The 27,736-nt window shown below is 46.3% G+C and overlaps 1 protein-coding gene and 1 non-coding gene across 2 annotated transcripts; one reads left to right on the forward strand and one right to left on the reverse strand.

Annotated features, from left to right (window-relative positions):
* The first annotated feature begins 1,801 nt into the window (after positions 1-1,801).
* LOC137335585 (zona pellucida sperm-binding protein 4-like) lies at positions 1,802-14,816 on the forward strand. The gene is made up of 9 exons (XM_068000894.1): positions 1,802-2,087; positions 3,487-3,589; positions 11,573-11,741; positions 12,735-12,834; positions 12,916-13,105; positions 13,310-13,457; positions 13,614-13,686; positions 14,454-14,567; positions 14,642-14,816. Exons 1-9 carry the CDS (start codon positions 1,802-1,804, stop codon positions 14,788-14,790), a joined length of 1,332 nt encoding a protein of 443 aa, XP_067856995.1. The 3' UTR covers positions 14,791-14,816.
* Positions 4,928-5,000, reverse strand: trnav-aac (transfer RNA valine (anticodon AAC)). The gene has a single exon. It is a non-coding gene; the product is annotated as a tRNA-Val (tRNA).
* Positions 14,817-27,736: the final 12,920 nt, after the last annotated feature.

Raw genomic sequence — 27,736 nt, forward strand, 5'->3', positions numbered from 1 at the left:
ACGGGAGACCTAATAGAGGTACTCAAAATAATGAGGGGTTTTGAAAGAGCAAGTAGGGAGTAACTGTTTCCTCTGGGAAGTGGGTCATAGATTTAAAATAATTGGGAAAAGAACTAGAGGGGAATTGAGGAGAATTGTTTCACACTGAGGGTTTGTTAAGATCAAGAACGCACTTCCTGAAAGGGCGGTGGAAGCAGATTCCACAGGATCATTCAAACGGCAATTGGACATATTGAAGAGGACTAATTTGCAGGGTTATGGGGAAAAATATGGGGTGTGGGTCGAAATGGAAAGGTCTTCGAAAGAGCCAGCACAGGTACGACGGCCGAATGGCCTCCTTCTGTGCTGTAGGATTCCATGATTACCTTCTGAATCATTACAATTGATGCTATTCAGTGTTGACGAAACAAGAAAATTATAATCGTGATATTCGGCTTCGCCATTCCCTTATTAATATCGCAGATTATAATATCTGGGGGAGGGGTGGGACTGAATGGGGGATAGAGTGCGGAGATTGGAATTGAAGCCCAGCGGAATGAACTTGGTCTCATCAGTTTTTGTTATTTTTCCTACCAGTTGCCCGATGCAGGCGGTGAACCTTCTCCTCGAGAGAGGATCGTCATTTCAGTTCGGAAGGAAAAAAAGGTATCAAGAAAATCGGGTGAAACGCACACGGAATGATCCGGGACTTACAGCACAGCTTTTTAAACAGACACAGAAAAGGAATAATCTGGGCCTTACGGCACATACCTTTTCAACAGACAGAGACACGGAATAATCTGGGATTTACGGCACATCAGTTTTAAACAGACACAGACACGGAATGATACAGGACTGACAGCACATCCCTTTTAAACAGACACAGACACGGAATGATACAGGACTTACAGCACATCCCTTTTAAACAGACACAGACACGGAATGATCCAGGACTTACCGCAAATCCTTTTAAACAGACACAGACTCGGAATGATCCGGGACTTACATCACATCCCTTTTAAACAGACAGAGACACGGAATGATCCGGGACTTACAGCGCATCCCTTTTAAACAGACACAGACACGGAATGATCCGGGACTTACAGCACATCCCTTTTAAACAGACACAGACACGGAATGATCCGGGACTTACAGCACATCCCTTTTAAATAGACACAGACACGGAATGATCCGGGACTGACAGCACATCCCTTTTGAACAGACACAGACACGGAATGATCCAGGATATAAATCACAATTATGTTCGATTAGTTTCTCTGACGTTGACCACAAGATCGACTCTTTTTACCAGGACACCGCTGTCCGTTTGTTACGTCGCGATCTCACAATCTCAACACCTTCGTGGAAGGAAATGTTGCTGATTGCAGCAAACAACGCAAAAAGCTCCGTCTGCCGTTTCGAGAAGCTTGGGACCAACAGCCACACCTTCTGGATGGAGTGAATGAGAGAAACAAGACTTCAACACAACACCGACGAGGATGGGATTCGAACCCACGCGTGCAGAGCAAAATACATTAACAATCGATTGACTTAACCGCTCGGCCACCGCGTCACATAAGCAGAAACTGGAAAGCCCTTTTATTCAAAATGAAAATACTGGCTATGTTGCCAATCTGAAATAATAAAAGTCGATGCTGGAAATCGTCAGCATTTCAGACAGAATCTTTAGATATAGAAGTAGAGTTAATGTTTCAGGTCGATGACATTTCGTCTGAGCTGAGTCAGAATAAAAGCGCTTTTCTTTTCTTTTTTTGAATGCAAAGCCCTGGATTCTGAGGACAAGAAAGTCTGACCATACAATATGACCTGCCCATGCACCCAAATCGAGAATGTTGAAAATATCCAGTCAGCAGAAAACTTCGGTGGAAGAACAGATTTTGTCACTGCATGCAGCATGCTGGAAGGACCAAAGACTAATGGTGAGCGTGGGGAATTGCCAGGATACCAAGCATTAGGATTCACTCGATATTTTGGCAGAGAGACCGTTGATGAATTTCAGATGGAACAGCAACATGTTGAAATCCAGTCGGTGTGTGAAAGAAAGCGAGTGCTGATGGAAGGGGCTGGGAGTTCAGCAGTGTGGAACCGTGTGCCCAAACACAGCAGTTAAATCCGATTCCCAATTAGTGAACCCATCCAAAAGGTCTGTTTGTTTGGTTGAGGGTTTTTTTATTCGTTCATGGGATGTGGGCGAGGCTGGCGAGGCTGGCATTTATTGCCTATCACTAATTGCCCTTGAAAAGATGGTGGTGAGCCGCCTTCTCGAACAGATGCAGTCCGTGTGGTGAAGGTTCTCCCACACTGCTGTTCGGTCGTGAGTTCCAGGATTTTGAACCAACGACTTGGAGGGGAACGTGCAGGTGGTATTGTTCCCATCTGCCTGCTGTCCTTGTCCTGCTAGCTGGTAGAGATCGTGGGTTTGGGAGGTGCTGTCGAAGAAGCCTTGGCGAGTTGCTGCAGTGCATCCTATGGATGGTACACACTGCAACCACTGTGCGCCGGTGGTGAAGGGAGTGAATGTTTAGGGTGGTGGATGGGGTGCCAATCAAGCGGGCTGCTTTGTTCTGGGTGTTGTCGAGCTTCTTGAGTGTTGTTGGAGCTGCACTCATCCAGGCAAGTAGAGAATATTCCATCACACTCCTCACTAGTGCCTTGTAGATGGTGGAAATGTTTTGGGGAGTCAGGAGAATATCCAGCGTCTGACCTGCTCTTGCAGCCACTGTATTTATGTGGCTGGTCCAGTGTCGTTTCTGGTCAATGTGACCCCAAGGATGTTGATGGTTGGGGATTCGGCGATGGTAATGCCGTTGAATGTCAAGTGGACATGGTGAGACTCTTTCTTGTTGGAGACAGCCATTGCCTGGCACTTTTCTGGCGCGAATGTTACTTGGCACTCATCAGCCCAAGCCTGGATGTTGTCCAGGTCTTGCTGCATGCGGGCACGGACTGCTTCTTTATCTGAGTGGTTGCGAATGGAACTGAACACCGTGCAATCATCAGCGAACATCCCCATTTCTGACTTTATGATGGAGGGAAGGTCATTGATGAAGCAGCTGAAGATGGTTGGGCCGAGGACACTGCCCTGTACTGTTCATTACTTTTTAATATTACAGCTAAGCAGAGCACTTGAGCAGTCGCAGCTGTGACTTTGACTTTTCTCCCTCTCCTCTAGATCTCCCCGGCAACTGCCACTAACCAACTGCAATCTTCTGTCTCACTTCTCCACGAGAAAGTTCCGTGCCTCCGTTTTCAGATGAAATAACGTCCATCTCTTCAGTCACGGACAACCCAGAGAGAGTTTCTGAGTCTCAGGTCCCACTTTGCCTCAATCCTCCATGAAGTACCATGCAAAAATGTCCTTCAGTTAATAATAATATAAATAAAAGTTCTTATCTTTTGGAGTTTTGTTCAGATTCCACGGCTTTTAAAGATCATTGCGGATATTTGACGAAGCGCCTCTTGATTGACGGCTTCTCTTTGATTAAGATTCCGAAGCGACCATTGAGAGGCCGAAAATCAAGCTGTTTGTCAGAAACACTGTTATTTCGGTACTGATGAAAGCAGTATGGGCTCTGGAAGTGCTCAGGTTGTGAGTTTCAGTCTCACCTTCAACAATCCAACATTTCACTCCGGGCATTTTGACCGGAGTTCAAAGTGCAACTGGTATGTTCCATGATGCATCTACTTCTTAGTGTTCCCATGTGGGCACTTGGGTTCCTCTGGCCTTCCGTCTTGCTTGAGCAGATGCGAGTTTCGTTGTTTTCGAGGGAGAGGGGGATCTCAGCGTCAGCTGATATGGCAAAGGGGCCGGGATGAGATCATTAAATCGAAGGAACCAAACATACGATTATTCTTTTCGTTGAGCGGATATTCATAGGTTGGAAGTTTCGTGTGGGGAAAATTTGGAAGGGAAATATGCTGCCTGGTGTCACTGTGAAACGGGTGAAATTATTCAGCTCACAGATGTTAATACGCTGAAAGGTCGAGAGGCCTTTTCCAACTCCCGTGTGGGACAAGTTCAGCTTTTGGGCCAATGGGTAAAGTGTTATTTTAATTGGAGCTAACGAATGACAAGACATTTGGCACAAACAAGAAGAATTTTAGCTCACGAGTTCGCTGTCCATGTTTCTTAGATCATGTTCAATAAAATCAAGGATAGCCCTCAACACGTGACTGAGAATTTTAGAACAGTGACCATCACCCCTGTTCGACGTCTTCGAGGGATAATTCAGAGTCCTCTTATGAATATTTAAGATGGGAACTAAACGATTAGCGAGCCTGGGTAGCTCGTTCGTTAAAGCATCAAACTTTTAAAGCGGGTAGTGATATCAGGGTCCAGTGTTCAAGGTATGAATTTTGAAACAGCTGGTAAATTCTGCCTTTGTTGCGGAGCAACAGCTCCGGGACAGACGATGCCTGCGATGTGTTGTCAAAGCTTCGGTGGTGTCTTGTTTCCCAGGGATGGGCAGTAATGCGTTGTCTGCAGCGGGATTTGCAGCTTCCCGCCAGCAATGTGTGATTGGAGAGAGCGGGGCCGAAAGAGGGGCTTAATGTTGTTTCTGTCGTGGCCTCAATCAATCCGGGAGCTGGGGAATATCAAACATCGAAAAACTGATGTTTGTTGCCGCGGCCGCAATGCTGTGGTTATTAACCGAAGCTGCACTTCAGGAGCCTTCAATGATCTCTCACAAATCAGCTGAAATTATTTGCAATGTGCAGCTTTGAGAGGGGCTTTCTGCACCGTCAGTGCAGGAAACGTGAGTGAGTGTTAAACACTGTCTGCACATGTGTAGTGTTTGAGTTTGTGTTGAACCACACAGAGAATGGGACCTGTTCTGTGAGGTGTGGTATTTTATTCACATTGAACCACAGACTGAATTCTTGCTTTTTCACACTTATTGAATTTTAGTGGGTAACGTTTTCAAAATGTTTCTGCCTGGTTTCGAACCGGGGACCTTTCGCGTGTTAGGCGAATGTGATAACCACTACACTACAGAAACCCTCAGATGATAGCTGCTGTCTGCAAATGCTCTCAGTGTGGGAGACGGGTCCCTATCCCGTTCAGGGGATTAACTTCTACAAAATAGTTTACTGTATTAATTTCGCAATACTCATTAAACTCTGAAAAAAGACGAATAGTTGTTCAAATCGCCATTAATCAACTAATAACTTTTTGTTTCAGGCTGACGGAAATCCTAACTTTTTTTTATGTGTTCATTCACCAGGCAGAATATCGAACGTTCAGAGGGGATGTGAAAGAGGAAATAAGAGGGTCAAAGAGAGAGTATAAGAATAGACTGGAGGCCAACATAAAAGGGAATCCAAAAGTCTTCCACAGGCATGTAAACATTAAACGGGTCGTAAGAGCCCTACTCTGATTAGTGACCATAAAGGAGATCTACTCATGGAGGCAGAGTGGGTGGCTCAGGGACTAAATGAATACTTTGCATTTGTCTTTACCGAAGATGAAGATGCTGCCAGAGTTACAGTATAGGAAGATATAGTTGAGATACCAGATGGGCGAAACATTGATAAAAAAGAGGTACTTGAAAGGCTATCTGCACTTAAAGTAGATAAGGCACCCGATCCGGATGGGATGCATCTTAGGTTGCTGATATAAGTAAGAGGGGAAATTGCAGAGGTACTGGCCATAATCATCCAAATATCCAAATATACGGCAGTGGTGCAGAGGAGCGGAGAATTGCAAATGTTACACCCTTGTTCAAGAAAGAGTGCAAGGGTGATCCCAGCAACAAGAGGCCAGTCAGGTAACCTCAGTGTTGGGGAAACTTTTAGAAACGATAATCCGGGACAGAATTCACAATCACTTGGACGAGTGTGGATTGATTAGTTAAAGGCAAAACGAGTTTAACTAACCTGATGGAATATTTTGATGAGATAACAGAGAGGGTAGGTGAAGGCAATGCAGTTGATACGGTGTATATGGACTTTGAAAATGCATTTCATAAATTGCCCCACTGTAGGCTTATCAGTAAGATTGCGGCCCATGGATAAAGGGGGCAATAGAAACATGGATACAGAATTGGCTAAGGGACAGGAAACAGAAAGTAGTGGTGAGCGGTTGTTTTGTGGACTGGAGGGAGGTGTACAGTGTTGTTCCCCAGGGGTTAGTGATGGGACCACTGATTTTCTTGATATATATTAATGACTTGGACTTGGGTGTACTGGGCACAACTTCAAAATTTGCAGATGACACAAAATTTGGAATGGCGGTAAACACTGTGAAGGATAGTGATACACCTCAAGAGGCGATGGACAGACTGGCTGCATGGCGGACACATGGCAGATGAAATTTAACGCAGAAACATGCATAATGATACATTTCGGTAGGGAGAACGAGGAGAGGCAATATAAACTAGAGGGCACAAATCTAAAAGGGGCACAGGTTCAGAGAGTTCTGTGGGTTTCTGTGCACAAATCTTTGAAGGTGGCAGAGCAGGTTGAGAAAGCCGTTAAAAATCATACGGGATCCTGGGCTTTATAAATAGAGGCATAGAGTAAAAAAGCATGGACGTTATGATGAACCTTTATCAAACACTGATTCGGCCACAACTGGAGTATTGTGTCCAGTTCTGTGCACCGCACTTTAGGAAAAATGTGAAGGCCTTCGAGAGGGTGCAGAAGAGATTTACTGGAATGATTCCAGGGATGAGGGACTTTAGTTACTTGGATAGACTGGAGAAGTTGCGTTGTTCTCCTTGGAACAGAGAGAGTTGCGAGGAGAATTAATCAAGTTATTCAAAATGATGATGGGTCTAGACAGAGTAGATGGAGAGAAACTGTTCTCATTGGCAGAAGGGTCGAGAACCAGAGGACATAGATTTCAGGTGACTGGCAAAAGAACCAAAGGTGACATGAGGAAAAACTTCTTTACACAGCGAATGGTTAGGACCTGGAATGCACTGCCCGAGGGGGTGGTGGAGGCAGTTTCAATCATGGCCTTCAAAAGGGAACTGGATAATAACTTGAAAGGAAAAGAATTGCACGGCTACGGGGAAACGGTAGGGGAGTGGGACGAGCCGGATTGCTGTTATATTAGAGCCGAATGGCCTCCTTCCGTGCTGCAACCTTTCTCCGAAATCTATGATTTCATGGGATGTGACCGTCGCTGGCAATGCCAGCATTTATTGTGTATCCCTAATTGGCCTTGAGAAGGTGGCGGTGAGCCGCCTTCATGAACCGCTGAAGTCCGTGTGCTGAAGGTTCTCACACAGTGCTGTTAGGCAGGGAGTTCTAGGATGTTGACCCAGCTTCACGTGAGCATGGTGTGTGACTTGGAGGGGAACGTGCAGGTGGTGTTGTTCCCATGCGCCTGCTGCTCTTGTCCTTCTAGCTGGTAGAGGTGGCGGGTTTGGGTGGTGCTGTCGAAGAAGCATTGGCGAATTGCATTGCTGCAGTGCATCTTGTAGATGGTACACACTGCAGCCACGGTGCGCTGGAGGGAGTGAATGTTAAAGATGGTGGATGGGGTGCCAATTAATCGGGCTGCTTTGTCCTGGATGGTGCCTAGCTTCTTGATTGTTGTTGAAGATGCATTCGTCCAGGCATGTGGAGGGTATTCCATCACACTCCTGACTTGTGCCTTGTGGATGGTAGAAAGATTTTGGAGAGTCATGAGCTGAGTCACTCGCCATAGAATGCCCAGCCTCTGACCTGCTATTGTAGCCACAGTATTTAAGTTTTTTTATATATATTCGTTCATGGGATGTGGGCGTCGCTGGCGAGGCCAGCATTTATTGCCCATCCCTCATCACCCTTGAGTGGTGGTGGTGAGCCGCTTTCTTGAACCGCTGCAGTCCGTGTGGTGAAGGTTCTCCCACAGTGCTGTTAGGCAGGGAGTTCCAGTATTTTCACCCAGCAGTGATGAAGGAACGGCGATATATTTCGAGGTCGGGATGGTGTGTGACTTGGAGGGGAACGTGCAGGTGGTATTGTTCCCATGTGCCTGCTGCCATTGTCATTCTTGGTGGAAAAGGTCGTAGGTTTGGGAGGTGCTGTCGAAGAAGCCTTGGCGAATTGCTGCAGTGCATCCCAAAGATTGTACACACTGCAGCCACTGTGGGTCGGTGGTGAAGGGAGTGAATGTTTAGTGTGGTGGATGGGTGCCAATCAAGCGGGCGGCTTTGTCCTGGATCGTGTCGAGCTTCTTGAGTGTTGTTGGAGCTCCACTCATGCAGGCCAGTGGACAGTATTCCATCACACTCCTGACTTGTCCCTTGTATATGGGGAAAGGCTTTGGGAATCAGGAGGTGAGTCACTCGCCGCAGAATACTCAGCCTCTGACCTGCTCTTGTAGCTGCACTATTTATATGGATGGTCCAGTTAAGTTTCTGATCAATGGTGAACCAAGGATGTTGATGATGGGGGATTCGGCGATGTTAATGCCGTTTAATGTCAAGGGGAGGTGGTTCGACTCTCTCTTGTTGGAGATGGTCATTGCCTGGCACTTGTCTGGCGCCAATGTTACTTGGCACTTATCAGCCCAAGCCTGGATGTTGTCGAGGTCTTGCTGAATGCGGGCTCGGACTGCTTCATTATTTGAGGGATTGCGAATGGAACTGAACACTGTGCAATCATCAGCGAACGTCACCATTTCTGACATTATGATGGAAGGAAGGTCATTGATGAAGCAGCTGAAGATGGTTGGGCCTAATGCACTGCCCTGAAGAACTCCTGCAACAATGTCTTGGGGGTGAGATGATTGGCCTCCAACAACCACTCCCATCTTCCTTTGTGCTAGGTATAAATCCAGCCACTCGAGAGTTTCCCCCTGATTCGCATTGACTTCAATTTTATTAGGGTTCCTTGGTGCCACACTCGGTCAAATGCTGCCTTGATATCAAGGGTCTGTACCTCTCAACTCACCTCTGGAATTCAGCTCTTTTGTCCATGTTTGGACCAAGGCTGTGGTGAGGTCTGGAGCTGAGTGGTCCTGGCGGAACCCAAACGAGCATCGGTGAGCAGTTTATTGGTGAGTAAGTGCCGCTTGATAGCATTGTCGACGACACCTTCCAACACTTTGCTGATGATCGAGAGTAGACTAATGGGGCGGTAATCGGCCGGATTGGATTTGTCCTGCTTTTTTGGATAGGACATACCTGGGCAATTTTCCACATTGTCGGGTAGATGCCAGTCTTGTAGCTGTACTGGAACAGCTTGGCGAGAGGGGCGGCTCGTTATGGAGCACAAGACTTCAGCACGACAGCCGGGATGTTGTCCGGGCCCATCGCCTTTGCTGTATCCAGTGCACTCCAGCCGTTCCTTGATATCACGTGGAGTGAATCGACTTGGCTGAAGATTGGCTTCTGTGATTTTGGGGATATCGGAAGGAGGCCCAGATGTATCATCAACACGGCACTTCTGGCCGAAGATGGTTGCAACCGCTTCAGCCTTGTCTTTTGCACTCACGTGCTGGGCTCTGCCATCATTGAGGATCGGGAGGTTTACAGGGCCTCCTCCTCCCATGACTTGTTTAATTATCCACCACCATCACGACTGGATGTGGCAGGATTGCAGAGCTTTGATCTGATCCGTTGGTTGTGGAATCGCTTAGCTCTGTCTATAGCATTTTGCTTCCGCTGTTTAGCATGCATGTAGTCCTGAGTTGTAGCTTCACCAGGTTCACACCTCATTATTTGGACGCCTGGTGTTGCTCCTGGCATGCTCTTCTACACTCCTCATTGAACCAGGGTTGATCCACTGGCTTGTTGGTAATGATAGAGTGAGGGATATGCTGATCCATGAGATAACAGATTGTGCTGCTGCTGATGGCCCACAGCAACTCATGGATGCCCAGTTTTGAGCTGCTCGATCTGTTCTGCATCTTCCCCATTTAGCACAATGGTAGTGTCACACAACACGTTGGATGGTATCCTCAGTGTGAAGACGGGACTTCGTCTCCATGAGGACTGTGCAGTGGTGTCATGGAACAGATGCATTTGCGACAGGTAGATTGGTGAGGACGAGGTCAAGTCAGTTTATCCCTCGTGTTGGTTCGCTCAACACCTCATGCAGGCCCAGTCTCGCAGCTATATCCTTCAGGACTCGACCAGCTCGGTCAGTGGTGGACATTGAAGTCTCCCACCCAGAGTACATTCTGTGCCCTTGCTACCCTCAGTGCTTCCTCCAAGTGGTGCTCAACATGGAGGAAGACTGATATCATCAGCTGAGGGAGGACGGTAGCTGGTAATCAGCAGGAGGTTTCCTTGCCCATGTTTGACCTTATGCCATGAGTTTTCATGGGGTCCAGAGTCAATGTTGAGGACCACCCAGGGCCACTCCCTCCTGACTGGATATCACTGTACCGCCACCTCTGGTCGGATCTGTCCTGCCGGTGGGACAGGACATCCCCAGGGATGGTGATGGAAGAGTCTGGGACGTTGGCTGAAAAGCATGATTCTGTGAGCATGGCTGTGTCAGGCTTTTGCTTAACTCGTCTGTGGGACAGCTCCCCTAATTTTCGCACAAGTCTCCAGATGTTCGTGAGGAGGACTTTGCGGGGTCAACTGGGCTTGTTTTGACCTATGTCGTGTCCCGTGCCGAGTGGTCCGTCCGGTTTTATTCTTATTATGACTTTTTTTTAAGCGAGATTTTTCAGCTGAGTTGCTTGCTCGGCCATTTCAGAGGGCAATTAAGAATCAATCACATTGCTGTGGGTCTGGAGTCACATTTCGGCCAGACCGGGTAAGGACGGCAGGTTTCCTTCTTTGAAGGATATTCGTGAACCAGATGTGTTTTCACGACAATCCGGTAGTTTCATGGCAACCCATTACTGATACCAGTATTTTAATTCCAGATTTTATTTAATTAATTGAAATTAAATTCCTCAGCTGCCGTGGCGGGATTTGAACTTATGACTTGGAGATTATTCAGCCAGGACTGTGAGATTACTATTTCAGTAACACAACCACTCTGCTACCGTACCGTATCTGGACAACAACATATTGATTTCACTCTGTTTATTAATTAGTATTTAAAAAACCGCATTCCCACCGGTCACACGGAGATGGGGCCTATTTTTAATAAACTATTAAAGGTGACGTTGGGTCTAAAGAATAAAGGTGACTAAAAAAGCAAAAAAAAAACAAATAATGCGATTTGGTTCCAGTTTGGTTGTGATGAAGAAATAAAGGTGTCGTTGGACCCAGTATCACCTTTATTTTTTTTATATAGTTCACATCATAATTTTACTGTGATTAATTTCAGTAGGTGTTAGACATTCACATGGTACAAGTTGTAAATCAAATTCAGCACCAACAATGGAAGAGTTAATGTCACGTGTGTACCAAGTAATTCTGTCTCACCTTTATTCTTCCATTAAAAACAGGCCCATCCGTGTGAGCCGTGCGAATGCGGGTTGATGTTCGGGAGCCCGTGGGCCACGGACTCTGCCTCAGCCTGATTGGGACATTCCGTTACTGCGGGTTAAACAGCGCTGCGATAAAAAGGGGAAGTCGGCTTTCCATTATCACTTACTTAGGAGAGTTCGCTTGTTATAATGGAGGAGTTGGGGATTCTTGTTTTGTTATTTGTTGTAATCTGTTCTGCTCAGCCGCCCTCTCTTCTTTTCCCCGCCGATAAATGTTGGTTGTCTCCTAAAAACCGCAAAGACTGCGGATTTCCGGGAATTGAAGCTCGTGAGTGTGTGCGGAGAGGCTGCTGCTTCGATGCGGGGAATCTGGATGCGCCGCCGTGTTTCTATTCACTGGACAATCTGCCAGGTGGGTGTATTCTTGGTCCGTCTATATTCTGGGCCAGGACTTTCCAGGGTCACCCGCCATCAAGCTGCACGCGGTTTCCCTGGACAGTTTCATCTCTTTCCTTCCTGTCCTACAACGCCAGTTGGAGATTCAAACTTTTCCAGTCCGGAGAGTGGAACCGCTGGTGGGATTGAGCTTCCAATCCCGCAGAGTAGATTTGAGGGTGGGATTGGGGGTGCTGTTAATCAGATACAGAAAAGGCAATAGTTAATCGTCCTTTGACCCAGTATCTGCAGTTCGAATCATTCTACTGTTCGGTGACTTGGGAGTCGCACTGAGTAAGGGCAGAGTGAATGAGCCCCGGCCCCTGCTGCCACTGGCTATTTGGATTTGATATTTAATTTCTGTCGGAGATACAAGCAATTTAAATCCAGCCATCGTGGTGATGAGCTATAGTTGGTCCACTGGTCTTCATTTGACCGATAATGGGACGGGATAGAAACTGAAACATGGATGGGGTTTGTCCCCCTCCCGGTAACAGTTCCCTTGACCCTCCCCGTGGGGCAACTAACCGCCTTTCATTGCCTCTCTTGCAGTCTGCACCAAGGATGGGCGGGTCCTGATCGCGATCTCCAAGGATTTGACGCTGCCTCCTTTAAACATAACAACCCTCCATCTGAAGGATGGAGACGGAGCTGAGTGCAATCCGACCGTGGCCTCTGCAGACACTGCTTTTTCAGTTCGCAGTCACTGAATGTGGCGCTACTCAGCGGGTAGGTATTGCGGGCTGGGAGTCCCATCAATTGCTCAGTTCGGGACTGATGGTCTTTTCTCTTGTTGCTGGACGGAGTGAACATTCTGTATGAAACGGATGTGTTGGGTGAGTTTGAGATCTTGGATGGAGCTTTGGGATCGGTGACCCGGGACAGCCCTTTCAGGTGAGAATAGGAGCACATTCAGCGGGTAGAGACAGTGAGGAGCTGAATTCTCCAGCCGTGTCCGTTCTCTTGCCAGGAGTCTGATCTGCAGGTGAAGCCCAGAGTTTACACCCTTTCTCCACCACTGCCTGCCACTGAGGCCGGGATCCTGCTTCTAGAGCTGAGAATAGCGAGAGGTAACGAGTGCTCGCTGATGGCTGGTGTCCAACTTGAGGCTCTCTCCGCATAGTGCCCGCCCTTCATCTTTCTCTTTCCAGATGGTGGCTACCGGAGCTGGTATGTGGCCAGTGACTACCCTATCCTGAGTGTGCTCCGGGAGCCCGTGTTTGTGGAGGTTCGTGTTCTGAACCGGAACGATCCGTCCCTTGTGCTGCTGCTCAATGACTGCTGGGCGACCCCCACCGCCGAGCTGTATTCGGGGCTCCGATGGGACCTCCTGGTGGACAGGTAAGGGAGCGAGGGAGCTTGAGGCAGTGTGGGGATTGGGGAGGGTGCGACATCGGCGGGGATTAATACAGAAATCGTTCCTGGAGTCCGAGTTAATGACGGGGGGAAATAGTCCTTCGAAGTTGATATTGTGTTCCAGACGCTGGTATAATAGGTTTGATGTAAACCTGTAACCGTGTGACTCCCCCTCTGTCTCTGTTCCAGGTGCCCCTTTGCTGGTGATAACTACAAAACCCGCCTCCTCCCGGTAACCGCTGCTTCCCATTTGCTGTTCCCAACTCACCATAATCGTTTTGTAGTCAGCACGTTCGCTTTCTGGGACCGAGTTTTGGGCCGGGCTCTGACCGGGGAGGTGAGTTTCCTTCAGTGCTTCTTTCCCGGTCACTTGGTATCACTTGTTCCCTGGCTCTTAATAATTGAGTAGGCCCCCTGTTGGTCGGTTGACTAGAAGCATTAATCTCCTGACTGGTAACTGTGTGACTGACCGGACCGCACTGTCCCTTTGCAGGTTTATTTCCATTGCAGTGCTGAGGTTTGCTACCCTTCCACCCGAGAGAACTGCACTGCTCCCTGCAGCTCCAGTAAGTACCTGTGATCTGACCAGAAATTAATTCCTGATGGGGAGGGGTGGGTGTGGGACATCTGGACACGGAGCTCCCTCAGCAAGAGGCCGAACACTGGGAACAGGAGGAGTGTCCTGAATCTGGCGGTTCTGGGAACTTGCCCAGTTGCATTCGGTGCAGGTTTCCATTTCGAATGTCAATATAGGGCAGCGGGGCTGAGCGCATCTTGCACCAGGTCAGTAATTGTGAAGGATGCTCTGATCCTTGAGCTGGGGTGAATGAAGTATTTTTGGCTCTTGCTACTTGCCCGGATGCTGAGCTGCCCCACTTGCCGACCGCTGAAGAGCAGAATCCTCCCATTGTTGGCACGGCTGTGTTCCGCATCCGGTTCGGAACAGTCCACCCTTGGCATTGGAGAACGTTTAACGAGCATCTAATTGTCCTCTTTCTGACACTGGGAATTCAGGGTGCAACTGAAAGGATGTCCCGGGGCCGGACACCTGGCCAATTGCGGGTCAAAGTAATGCATCAAACGGTGTCTCCTTCACAGGAGACCAGGCTGGCCATTGTAGCAGCAGCAATTGCAAACTCTGCTCAGTTGGTGCGTCCTTCTGAGATTCGGTTTGGTGAGAACCAGATGCAATTATAGCCTGAACTCTAAACTCTGTCCGGTACCCAGGGCCCTGATGGTTTTTTGCATGAGGCCATCTGATTCAGGATTTGCAGACAACTGAAGATTTAATTATTCACATCAACTCTTGTCTCTTGTTCTTCTTCGCCCCCAGAGAGGCGAAGAAGCGCCGATAACCGGTCTGGGGCCTTGGTGACCGCTGATGGACCCATCCTTTTCCTGGAAGGTGAGGAGAGATTGGCTGCTCGGATCCGACAGGATGAGAAAGGTAAACAGGGAGCTTCCACCTGTGTCTCGTGATGGAGTAACTGGTGCCCATCTAACCCTGGCTTCTCTCCACAGACACTGCTGTTGATTCCCCCTCCCGTGTTCCTGGATTAGCGGTTGGGGCAGCGCTGCTCTCCGTGGCCCTGTTGGTCGGGACTGTTGCTTTGTGGAAAATGGAGCAGGGCCGCAGGGTGGGCTCCGAGTGCAGCTCCATGGAACTGTAGATGTGTCTGTTGGATAATAAACTCCTGTTATAGACGATTGCTGGTCTTGTTATCTTTCAAATGCTCGCTGGATTGTACTGTTTGCAGTGAGTTAATTTGGTATCTGGTTTGAGAATTGTTTTTGCAGCATCCCACGGCTGCAGCAAACAATCCCCCCCCCCCCCCCCAACGATTCGCATTGAGATCCAGGGCAAAGTTGTGGTGGGTTTGTAGCAAAATGGTGTCGGTCAGGAATGACTGGTTCACTTGCCTCTAACACTGGTCCTGGGCACATGTCTCCGGAATTGGCTCTTCCCTGACGGCATCGATTGACCAATTTGCCAAGCCTGGCGAGTGTTGGGCTCTCTCGGGCTATCGGAACAGGAGAATAGACCAGATGAATGTGTGGCTGCATGGATTGTGTCGGAGGGAGGGATTTAAATTCATGGGACATTGGGACCGTTCTGCAGAAGGTGGGACCTGTACAAGTGGGACGGGTTACACCGGAGCCGGACCAGGACCGATGTCCTCGCAGGGGAGTTTGTTCGTGCTGTTGGGGAAGGTTTCAACTGGAATGGCAGGGGGATTGGAACCTGAGCTGAGAGACAGGAGGGGAAAACAAGGATTGAAACAAGACAAAGGGAGGAAGCAATAGTGGCAGGCGGAGAAAACCAGAGCAAAAAAACAAATAGGGCCACCGTGCAAAAAAAATACTAGTTAACTAGCAATCTTCAAGACAAGTCTGAAGGCATTGTCTTAATGTGTGGAGCATTTGCAATAAGGTCGATGAATTAACAGCACAGAGATTAATGGGTACGAAAAAGTTACGATAAGGGAGACATGGCTGCAGGGTGACCAAGGATAGGAACTGAACATCCAGGGGTAGTCAATATTTAGGATGGACAGGCAAAAAGTGAAATGATGTGAGGTAGCGTTGTTAGTAAAGGAGGAAATCAACGCAATAGTGAGGAAGGATATTGGCTCAGAAAATCACGATATGGAATCTGTATGGGTGGAGCGAAAATACCAAGGGGCAGAAAACGGTGGGGGTTGTCTATTGCCCCCCAAAGAGTAGTGATGCAGGAGAGGGCATTAAACAGGAAATAGGAGACGCATGCAAGTAGGGTACAACTGTAATCACGCTGACTTAATTTAACATGTAGTTTGGTCAAACCAAATTAGCAATAATACTGTGGGGAAGGAATTCCTGGAGTGCACATGATTGATTTCTAGACCAATACATTGAGGAACCAACTAGAGAACAGGCGATCCTAGATTGGGTATTGTGCGATGAGAAAGGATTGATTAACAATCTTTTGCGGGCTCCCTTCGAGAAGAGCGACCATAACATGATAGAATTCCTTATTTCAGATGGAGAGTGTAGTAGTTGAATCCGAAACTGGGGTCCTGAATCTAAATGAAGGAAATTATGAAAGTGTGAGTTGGCTAGGATGGATTGGGGAACTTCACAAAGGGATGAAGGTGGATAGGCAATGGCTAATATTAACAGAACATGTGCAGGAATTACAACAATTATTGATTCCTGTCTGGCACAAAAATAAAACAGGAATGGTGGCTTACAAAAGAAATTAGGGATAGTATTTATCCAAAGAGGAGACATATAAAATTGCTAGAAAAAGCAACAAGCCTGAGGATTGGAAGCAGTTTAAAATTCAGCAAAGGAGGACAGAGATTGACTCAGATGAAAAAATTAGAGTATGAGAGTAAACTAGCAGGAACATAAAAACTGACTGTAAAAGTTTCTCTAAATGTCAAGAGAAAAAGATTAGTGAAGACAATTAAAAATATACTTTGGTTCTGCTCTCAAAGTAGGACACAAACAACCTTCCAGAAATGTGAGGAACCAAGTTTCTACTGAAGGAAACCAGTATTACTTTTAAAGAAAAAATGCTTGGGAAATTAATGGAGTTAAAGGCTGACAAATCCCCAGGGCCTGATAATCTACATCCCAGAGTACCAAACGAAGTGGCCCTGGAAAGAGTGCATGCATTGGTGATCATCTTCCAAAATTCTATACTCTGGCACAATTCCTACAGATTGGAGGGTTGCAAATGTAACCGCACTTTTTTTTAAAAAAAAAGGAGGGGGAGAAAAAACAGGGAATTAAAGACCAGTTAGCCTCACATCAGTCGTGGGGAAAATGCTCGAGTCTATTTTAAAAGATGTGATAACAGAACAATTAGAAGGCATTAATGGGATTTGATAAAGTCAGCATAGGTTTATGAAAGGGAAATCATGCTTAACAAATCTACTGGAGGTTTTTGAGGATGTAACTAGTAGATTAGATAGGTGAGAACCAATGGATGTGGGAAACATGGATTTTCAGAAGGCCTTTGATATAGTCCCACAGAAGAGGACCGTGTGCAAAATTAAAGCACATGGGATTCGGGGAATAGACTGGCCTGGATTGAGAATTGGTTGACAGACTGGAAAGAGTGGGAATAAACTGGTCTTTTCCCGGGTGGCAGGCAGTGACTCGTGGGGCACGGCAGGGGTCAGTGCTTGGGACTTCAGCTATTCACAATATATGTCAATGATTTGGATGAGGGAACGGAACGGAATGTAACATTTCCAAGTTTGCAGACGACGCAAAGCTGGGGTGGAATGCGAGCTGTGAGGAGGATGCAAAGAGGGTCCAATGTGATTTCGACAAGTTGGGTGAGTGGGCAAGAACATGGCAGATGCAGTATAACGTGGATAAATGTGAGGTTATCTACTTTTTTTGTCAAAACAGAAAGGCAGTTTATTATCTGAATGGTGATAGATTGGGAAAATGGGGAGGTGCAACGAGACCTGGGTGTCCTTGTACACCAGTCGCTGAAAGCGAGCATTCAGATGCAGCAAGCAGTTAGGAAGGCGAATGGTATGTTGGCGTTCAATGCAAGAGGATTTGAGTACAGGAACAGGGAATGTCTTACTGCAGTTGTACGGGGCCTTGGTGAGACCCCATCTGGAGTATTGTGTGCAGTTTTGGTCTCCTTATCTGAGGAAAGATGTCATTGCCATGGAGGGAGTGCAACGAAGGTTTTGCAGACTTGTTCCGAGGATGGCAGGACTGACGTATGAGGAGAGATTGGGTCGACCAGGCCTATATTCGCTCGAGTTTAGAAGAATGAAGGGTGATCTCATCGAAACATATAAAATTCTAACAGGACGAGACAGACTAGATGCAGGGAGGATGTTCCCGGTGGCTGGGGAGTCCAGAACCAGGGGTCACAGTCTCAGGATACGGGGTATGTCATTTAGAACCGAGATGAGGAGAAATGTATTCACTCAGTGGGTGGTGAACCTGTGGAATTCACTACCACAGAAGGCAGTGGAGGCCAAGTCATTAGACTTATTCAATAAGCAGATAGATATATTTCTTAATGCTCAAGGGATATGGGGAAAAAGCGGGAACAGGGTACAGAACTAGACGATCAGCCATGATCATTTTGAATGGCAGAGCTGAATGATCCACTCTTGCTTTCATTTTCTATGAAATTGACAAAGATAAAACAGTCTAAACCCCCAACAGAATGTGTAGCACAGATATTAATGAGGAAGTGAGAAGCGTGCCCGTGAATTGGCTCCGTGGCTTAGTTGCTTAAAGAACTCCGGTCATAGATTCAACTCCCCGTGGTGCTTTTGTGGAATTTATGATGTTTAGTGAATTTGACCAGCAAAAGCATCGTGCGGTGTTTGTACTTTGTTCGGGGTCCAATACGGAACTGCTCAGAATATCTCTTCAAAATGCCCTTTTATTTTGCAGACAGACCCCTCAGAGAATGTGAGCGTAACACGTTAATGTAAGGACACGTTCTTGTTTCTGGGCTCGTTGAGGTCGGGGTATAATTCTCGATTCGAGGTCCATATCCCGTAGAATCCCCAATTTAGCCCTTGACTTTTTATCTTTAGTGGCGGTTCAGACTTTTGCAAATAGGGAAAAGAAATCCCCAAATCACTCCACCTCAATCTCAAACGCTTTCAGAAGAAGTTCATTTCAAACAATCAGGACCTTAAAGGCACCTCAATGACTTCCACTTTCATTGAACGAGCTTTGCTTGCAATTGCATTCGACCTTGAAACCGCTCTGGGCTTTCATCTCACTGAAGCAGAGTCTGGCCGCTTTGTATCTATGAGCATGTCACTGACGAGGTTCGCTTTAACATTGGTCTCTATCAATTTTTAAAATTTCACCAAGCCTCAAGGAAAAGAAACAGAGAATCGACCTGTCCCTGTAAGTGATGAATTGAAGGGATTGGTGCTCCAAGCAGATCTGAAAAGTGCGCAGTGCAGGCGCTCAGGCATTCCAAATCCACCCTCTCGCCACTCGGCGATCTCATTGACTGAGCTTTACACTGGTCTTGTGTCACCGCGCTGAAATCGAACACGTTTCTCTGAACTTCACAGTTGCTGTTTCCGGAGTGAAGACCAGCTCGTTGGTTGAAGCTTGCAGGAGTAAAAATCCAGTCATTTTGGAGAAGTAAACTGACAGTAGACAACTGTTATATTGGTGGCTGCAATCTCATAGTTTCGCTCAGTGAATTGCTGGTTTAGCAGGTGACCTCTTTGTATGTTTCGGTGGTGCTCTCATTTAGCGAGAAAGTTTGATGGTTCGAACCCTTATTTATTTTTTCTCCAAGGATTCATCGCCTCAAAGTTCCAGGGTTTCAATCTGTGTTTGGTTTGTAAGAAAATGTACCGTGATCATAGCCGGCTGAGCAGTGCTGATATTCCACCACTGAAACTGCGGTCGGAAATCAGGCACATCAATCATATAAAGGAATGGAACATTGGCTTCACGGATATCACAACTGATAACCCATTTCTTTTAAGCGGGTTTACTTTAAATCAGTTAACGCCTGCTTTAAATGGTAGACTCAGGACTGTCAAACAAACATAGAATAATTACCACAGTCATTTTTAGACTGGACGCCGCACGGTGACTTTGATGTCAGTGACGAGCGACGGGAAAGACCAAAGTGCCATTTGCCCCTCTCACTGTGGCCGTGAAGGACTGTGTCCAGGCTGAAGTTCTGTTCCCACCGGATGATCCTCCCCCCAGATTGTGCTTTCTGAGCTCCAGTTAGGTGATGCTAAACACTCAGGTGGGAAAGACCAAAATCGACAACAAGGTGTTTAAAACATAGCTGATTTATTTAACATATCCAGAATCTTAAACTCCAGCCCAGTTATAGCGGTTATTAACATCAGCAGAAACAAACCCCAAATGTCAGAATGAATATGGTTCAGTCCTGGATGGATGGGATTAACAGCAGAATCCAACCCCTGCAGTCACTTGTGAACTCGCTGGTGTCTCAGCACGTGTGATGACTGAACGAATCCCTTCACACACATAGAATCATAGAAAGTTACAGAACAGAAGGAAGCCATTCGGCCTATCGTGTCTATGACGGCCGAAAAAGAGCTATCCAACTTAATCGCACTTTCCAACACTTGGTCATAGCCCTGTAGGTTACGGCACTTCAAATGCACATCTAAGTACTTTTTAAATGAGTTGAGGTTTTCTGCCTCGACCACCCTTTCAGACAGTGAGTTCCAGACCCCTAACATCCTGTCCGCTTCTGTGTATCCTGTTACTTTTTCACTGCTGTCCGGAAGTCCATGAACAACTCCCACCAAAGTCTTGCATTCTATTCTGTTACTCATTTCCACGCAAAGCCTTTCTACTGCGTGCTCACCTTTACTGATATGTCTTCTTTCTCATGCAGTAATAGTATCCCTCCTCAATATCGCTACTCCACCGCCTTTTCCAATGTCCCTATCCTTTCTAAACGGCTTATAACTTGAAATATTTATCTCCCAGTCATGCCCAGTTTGTAGCCAGGTCTCAGTGATGAGCACTAAGTCATGCACTATAAGCTCAATTTAGGCTTCTAATTCCCTTGTTTTATTTCTTATGCTACGGACATTAGTGTATAGAACATTTAATTGGGCATTAGAACTTGTCCTACCCTTATGCCCTGATGTTGTGTTTAACATACTTGGTAAATAAGGTTGGTGAGCTGCAGACACAAGTGGTAACATGGGATTATGTTATAGTGTCAATAATGGAGACCTTGCTCAAACAAGCGGAGGAGTGGCCACTTACATATTCCTGGCTACAACGTATTCAGGAAAGGCAGGGGATAAAAGTTGGGGGGGGGGTGTGGACCAGGCACTATTGATCAAAAATACTGTTACAGCGGTAGAAAGGGTCGCCATGCTTAAGGGTTCAAAGGCAGAATCTATTTGTTTAGAATTAAGGAAAAATTGAGGAGCTATTACGCTGCTGGATGCAGACTATAGGGGGCCAACTAGTGGGAAGGAGATGGAGGAGGAAATTGCAGAAAGATGCAATAATTTTAGAGCATTGATAAAAGGGAACTTCATTTATCCGAATATAGACTGGGAAAGAGCAGTGCAAAAGTCAAAGAGGGCGACCAATTCCTGAATTGTGTCCAAGAGAACTTTCTTAATCTGTATTTCTTCAGCCCAACGAGGAAGGAAGCAGTGCTGGATTTATTTCGGGGAAAGAAGTGGGGCAAGTGGAGCATGATTCAGTGGGGGAGCATTTGCAGCAGGTTTAGTATAGTTATGGAAAATGCAAGGAAATATCAAGCATGAAAATACTGAACTGGGAAGAGCGAATATCAGCGAGTTGAAAAGTGATCGGGTCCAGGTGGATTGGAATCAAAGATTGGCAGGTAAAGCAGTAAATGAGCAATGGGAGGCTTTGAGTGAGGAGATAGTTCGGGTACAGACTGGACACATTCTTACTAGGGTAAAGGTTGGGCATGCAAAACTAGAGCTCCCTGGATGACAACAGAATATTTGAGACAGCATTTTGTACATTCTGACCACCAATGTCCGGACAGGTGTGCCCGCGGTTATCAACCACAACCTCGTCACCTCCACGCTGAAACAAAAAGGGGCCACATTCTGCTTCAGTGAGATGAAATCCGAGAGCGGTTTCAAGGTCAATTGCAATTGCGAGCAGAATGCATTCAGAAGACGTGAGATTATTGAGATACCGACAAACACCCTGCCAGTTTGAACAGCAGCTCAAGATCAAAGGTCGGGGGGGAAAAAAAATGATGGCTTCTCCGGGATTTGAACCCGGGATCTCTCACATATTTCAAACAACAAACCCGAAGCGAGAATCATACCCCTCGACCAACGAGCCCGCTGAGCAAAAAAAACAAGCAGTAGTTTCTGAGTATCAGCGGCCACTTTCCCCAAATCTCCTTCAAAGTTCCGTTAATAAAAATGTGTCCGTGCATTAGTGAAGAATCATAAAGCCAATTTCTTCACTGTTGGGTTTTGTTTAGGGCTCCTGACGCTGATAAAGATGATTGGGGACAGTTGATGAGTTAATGGTTGCAAGGGCGCAGATACTCCGGTGCAACGGTGCAGATACTCCAGTGTGAGGGTGCAGATACTCTGCTGCAAAAGTGCAGATACTCGGATTTAAGGGTGCAGATACTCGGATGTGAGGATTTGTTGCCGCGACTGAAATGCGGCTTAGAACTGTTGTTATTATCCAAGGCAGCGCTGCAGGATCCTTTCATGATCTCTCACAAATCAACTGAAACCGTTCGGAATGTGAATACAATTTTGCGTTTCCAAAATAAAAGGGAGTGACATTCATTGAGGAAACAGTCTGGTGTCGGTCACTGCAGAAATATCGATGTCAGACCTTGTCTGTCAAGAAGAATTCAGATTTCGGCGAAGCCAATCACAGGTGAAATGATGGAAGATCGGCCGCACTCAGCTGGCCATCGAAACCGGGCAATTGTTTTGCAGCCAAAACAAACAACAGAACCAGGAAATGCGAGACCATGAAGATAAAAGTTTCCCTACCGTCCCTGGGTGGGATCGAACCACCAACCTTTCGGTTAACTTCGAACGCGCTAACCGATTGCGCCACAGAGGCACACGTTTGCTGTTGAACTACTGATTCAACGAACTAAAAATTCAGGTTGCAGCGATCAAAATAAATTCTCTCTGCTATCAGTTTATTTTTCCAAAATAAAGTGTGTGAAGTTTGCACGACCGAAAATCTGTGCTCTATTATTCCTGAACATTAAACTCACCTTGCCATTAAACACCTGTATGTTGGAAGACTCCGTCCCCTCGTGGTCGAGAGGATTGATTTCTCGAGCTGTGATTCGTCAATCTCTATTCCAGTAATATTCAGGTTTGCTGAAAATGAGATGAGATGAAATGAGCAGGTCCGACGAGCAGGTCTGTGACACGACTCGGTGTTTACAAAGATGTCTCTTGCACTTACAGTGAAGCGGACGGCAGTTTTCACTCTTAAACCAGTAACCATGATGTTCAGAAAAAGTGTGGCCGAGACTTACTCGATTTCAGCGCGGTGACACTGGGTCAGAGTAAAGTTCAGTTCAGGCGATTGCCGAGTGGCGAGAAGGTGGATTTGGAACTCCTGTGCGGCTGCACTGCGAGTTGTCCAGATCTGCTTGGAGCGATGTTCACTTCAATTCATCACTGACAGGGACAATTTGATTCCAAGATTCTTTTTCTCTGCTGCTTGGTGAGATTTCAAAAGTTGTGAACGACCCACACCGACCCCAAACTCGTCACTTCCACTCTGACAGTTGGAACGCGGCCACACTCTTCCCTTCAGTGAGATGAAAGCCGGGAGCGATTTCACGGTCGAATGCAATGGCGAACAAAACTCATTCCAAGAAAGTGCAGGTCATTGAGGTGCCTTTAAATTCCAAACTGTTTGCACTGAACTTCTTCCCAAAGCGTTTAAGATTCACATGGAGCGATTTGGGGACTTCTTTTCCATCTTTGCAAAAGTTTCAACCGCAGGTCAAAATCAAAAGTCGAGGGCGGAATGAGACGCCTTCCTGAAATTTGAGAACCAGGGAAGCAGACTTTAGAGCAAGGTTCTGTTTATTGAGAAAAAGCAGATACAATATTCATCCCGGAACGATCCAGAATCTGATCAGCTCGAAAAGTAACGGTTACCCCGTGATTTGAACACGCAGCCTTCTGGTGACGCAACAAGTCATGAAGATTGAAGCAGGAAGTTGAAAAGTGGGAATTGATAGATTCAGTGAGTGGGCAAAACTGCGGCAAATATAGTTCAATGGGGGGTGAGCGAGATCATCCAATTTAAATCTAACAAAGATAAATCAGAATGTTTTCTAAATGGTGAGAAGCTAGGAACTGTGGAGGAGCAGAGAGATTTCGGGGTCCAAGTACAGAAAGCGCTACCAACTAGTGTACAGGTACAGAAATTAATTAAAATATCTAATGGACCATCAGTACGGCCGGTTAACTGTTGATTAGAGTGTGTTGTAACCCCTTAATCACGGATTCGATTCTTTTAATTTACTTTACTTATTTCGGCTTTTTATAACATTTAAAATCGAAGCTTTACAAAAAAAATATAAAGACAGATTTGAGAGGACAGTTTTTTGAATAATATCCATTGTCACTTTGCCCCTGGACCGGAGAAACACGTCTTTCTTTTTATTCGGGTTTTTTTTGGCAACTGACCCTGTGACGCAATGGCTCGTGTGTTGGACTTCTACTTGTTTTGTTTGATAAGCCATTCAAAGGCTGTGGATTCGAGTTGCAACGGCGTTGGATTTTAGTTCGGGAGCTGGGAAGTGAAATTTTGCAGCAAAACCGCAACAGGATCATTAATGTCCGTCAAGGATGTGAAACTGCCCCCTACACTTCATCTTACACAAGTGGCTCCAGTCACACCCGAATTCATGATTCTTAAACCACTCTGAGCTGGATTGGCGAAACTCTCTCAAGAAGGAGACTCAACATCTGCTCAGACCGAAAGTCAATCTGCTCGACTTCCGGCTCTGTCAGTCTGCATGTTCCTTCAGACAGGTTTCTAACTGGACACATGCATCCTGCTGCCGTGGCAGCATTGGTGCTTGAGGCGTAGAATTCTTGCTTGCAGTAATTCTATTCCTGTAAAACTAGCTCCTGAAGTGTCGGATGGAAAGTATCCTGGCTGAGCGGCCTCTGGCGCTGGTTTAAAGCTCCAGTTAAATCCCACGATTTGAAGATGGATCAAAATCATAGTTTGTGTCTACAAAACCGCAGCCTCCCTCCTGTAAACAAGTAATACTCAACATCTCTTCTGATATTTCAACAGCGTAGTCCAGAGGAACCACATGGCAATTCAGATAAGTAGATGCATTTTCGAAAACATCAATTCTACCTTCAACTCCTGTCGAAATGTTCACAAACAAAAGGATTGCTTGATCGAGGTGAGACTCGAATTAACAACCCCGGCATTTCCCGAGCCTGTAACTCATATAAGGACCGATTGCGCCGTTAGAGCCCGGTCACTCTGATCACCTGTCCCACTCTGCTGGAAAGAATCTTAAGGTGAGAGATCCTTACCTGTGGAAACGTGTCCTGTCCCCGTGATGAAACTAATATCTGCACTTTCACTTTCAGCTTCTTTCACATCCTCTGCTCCATCGCACTGCAATCGGGTTTTCTGTGAACAGGTCAAAATAAACATTGGCAGAAATTATGTCAGTGGTAAAATTCGAATCGAGAAACGCCCCAGACATTGAAACCAGCGATTTAAACCACCAGCTCACACTTCCACAAAACAAGGCATGTCTTTAAAGGTCCGTTTAATGATAATATAAATTAATTGAAGCTAATTGACCGTATTTGCCGGGTGATGGGTTGTTCCCCTGAGAGCAGAGAAGGTTCAGAGGAGATTTGATAGAAGTGTTCAAAGTCATGAAAGGTTTAAAGTTAATAAAGAGAAGCTGTTTTAATTGTCGAAATGGTCGGAAACCAGAGGTCACAGATTTGAGGTGATTGCAAAAGAACCAAAGGCGATATGAGGAAAAACTTAATGACGCAGCGAGTAGTTCTGATCTGGAATGCGCTGCTTGAAAGGATGGTGGAAGCAGATTCAATCGTGACTTGAAAAAGGAATTTGAAGGGGAAAAATACAGAGCACCGGGAAAGGGCCGGGGAATGGGACGAATTGGATTGCTCTTACAAAAAGCAGGCACGGGCTCGTTGAGCCCAATCGCCTCCTTCTGTGATTCGATGGACAGAAGCGGTCTGAATGAATGGGCGATCGGTTGTGGGTAACAGGGAAATTTTCGACTGGTTGTCCGGTTGTGTTAATGACGGCTCCTTGTTCTCGGATTATGGTTTTCATTTTGGACGTTTCACTGATTGATACGTGAGAGTTCCCCAGTTCAAATCCCAGAACCCGCCTGTTTCACTATTTCCAGTGAGGATTTACTCATTTCTTTCTCACATCTTTTCAGCGTTGCAGAAAGCAGCATTGAATTAATTCTCGAACATGTTTGAGGTCCAGAGGTCAGAATGCAGCCGGTTTATCGACGCAACACACACGGAGAGAGTAAAATGCCTCACGGCGGTGTGCAGATTGAAACTGAAGGTGAATTTATCCCAATTCAGGCGATCTCAGAGGTGCAGAACAAAAATGCGCCTTAATTGGTCGGGAAAACGAACCCTGTTCCCTCGCGTGGTAAGTGCAAATTCTACCAGTGAAACAGCAACGTTTGCTGTGTCCAATTGGAAACCTGTTCAAAACAACATATCATTTCACAAATCTCCTCTGAGCACCTTGCGCATTCTGATTTACAGCCCTGCATTACGAGCACTCGCTGCTTGTGATGGCCGAATGGTTAAGCCGTCACATCTAAAACTCGACGGGGTCTTTTGGTAAAACATTGGAATCCTGCTCGCGGCGCTATTGTTTACAGTTTTATTCAATGCTCAAATAAATATGAACTGGAGATAACGGGCCGCATTTCCTTCTCTCAGAGAGATCCTCCACCGCGGCAGAGCCTTTTAATTGGGAGCCCAATGGTCTCTTGCAAAATTTCAAGGTGCGTGAAGGAAACTTCACAATAATCCACAACTGGAGAATTGTGTCCAATTCTGGGCACCGCACTTTAGGAAGGATGTGAAGGCCTTAGGGGTGGCGCAGAAAAGATTTACTGGAATGGTTTCAGGGATGAGGGACTTCAGTTACGTGGATAGACTGGAGAAGCTGGGGTTGTTCTCCTTCGGGCAGGAAGGTTGAGAGGACATTTGACAGAAGTGTTCAAAATCATGACGGGTTTAGATAAAGTAAATAAACAGAAACTGCTCCCGTTGGCGGAAGAGTCGAGAATCAGAGGACATCGATTTACGGTGGTTGACCAAAGGAGATATGAGGAAAAACGTTTTAAATCAGCGAGTAGTTCTAATCGGGAATGCATCTCCTGAAAGGGTGATGGAAGCGGATTTAATCGTTAATTTCTAAAAGGAATTGGACAAGTATTTGAAGGAAATATATTTGCGGTCTACAGGGAAAGAACGGGGAAATGGGACGAACTGGATTGCTCTTAAAGAGATCCGGGGCAGGCTCAATGGGCCGAATGGCCTCCTTCTGTGCAGTAACGATTCTTTGAGTGTATGATTCCATCTCTCTCAAGCTTCATTTAAAATTCTTTTAACTTGATATTCAGGCTTATTTTCTATACTTTTATCTCTATCTCTCCCTGTCTCTGTCCCGCTCTGTTTTCCCCTGATGGACTTCTCAGGCTTCATTGAACGGCCAAAGCTCATCGAACCTGCGACACCAGCAGAGAACGCTAAAGATCGAAAGAATGAGACGGGAGGAAAAGTAAAGGACCAACCCAGATGATGAATTCGTAGCCAATGTCCACATATTGATGTCTCTTCGTCCTCATAGTGAAATTATCAGTACTTTTAGCCCAGTATAAAAACAAAGTCTTGTATTTATAAAGCGCTTTTCACGACATCAAGACGTCCCAAAGCGCTTTACAGCCAATGAAGTATTTTTGAAGTGTAGTCACTGTTATACTTGTGGGAGAGTGGATAATCTGCGGATGCCGAGACAGACAACAATGTAGCTACAGAGCAATTAATTCTGCAAAGTCTCACTTGATATTAC

Source organism: Heptranchias perlo, chromosome 20 (assembly GCF_035084215.1).
Source record: "Heptranchias perlo isolate sHepPer1 chromosome 20, sHepPer1.hap1, whole genome shotgun sequence".
In the NCBI taxonomy this organism is placed as follows: domain Eukaryota; kingdom Metazoa; phylum Chordata; class Chondrichthyes; order Hexanchiformes; family Hexanchidae; genus Heptranchias; species Heptranchias perlo.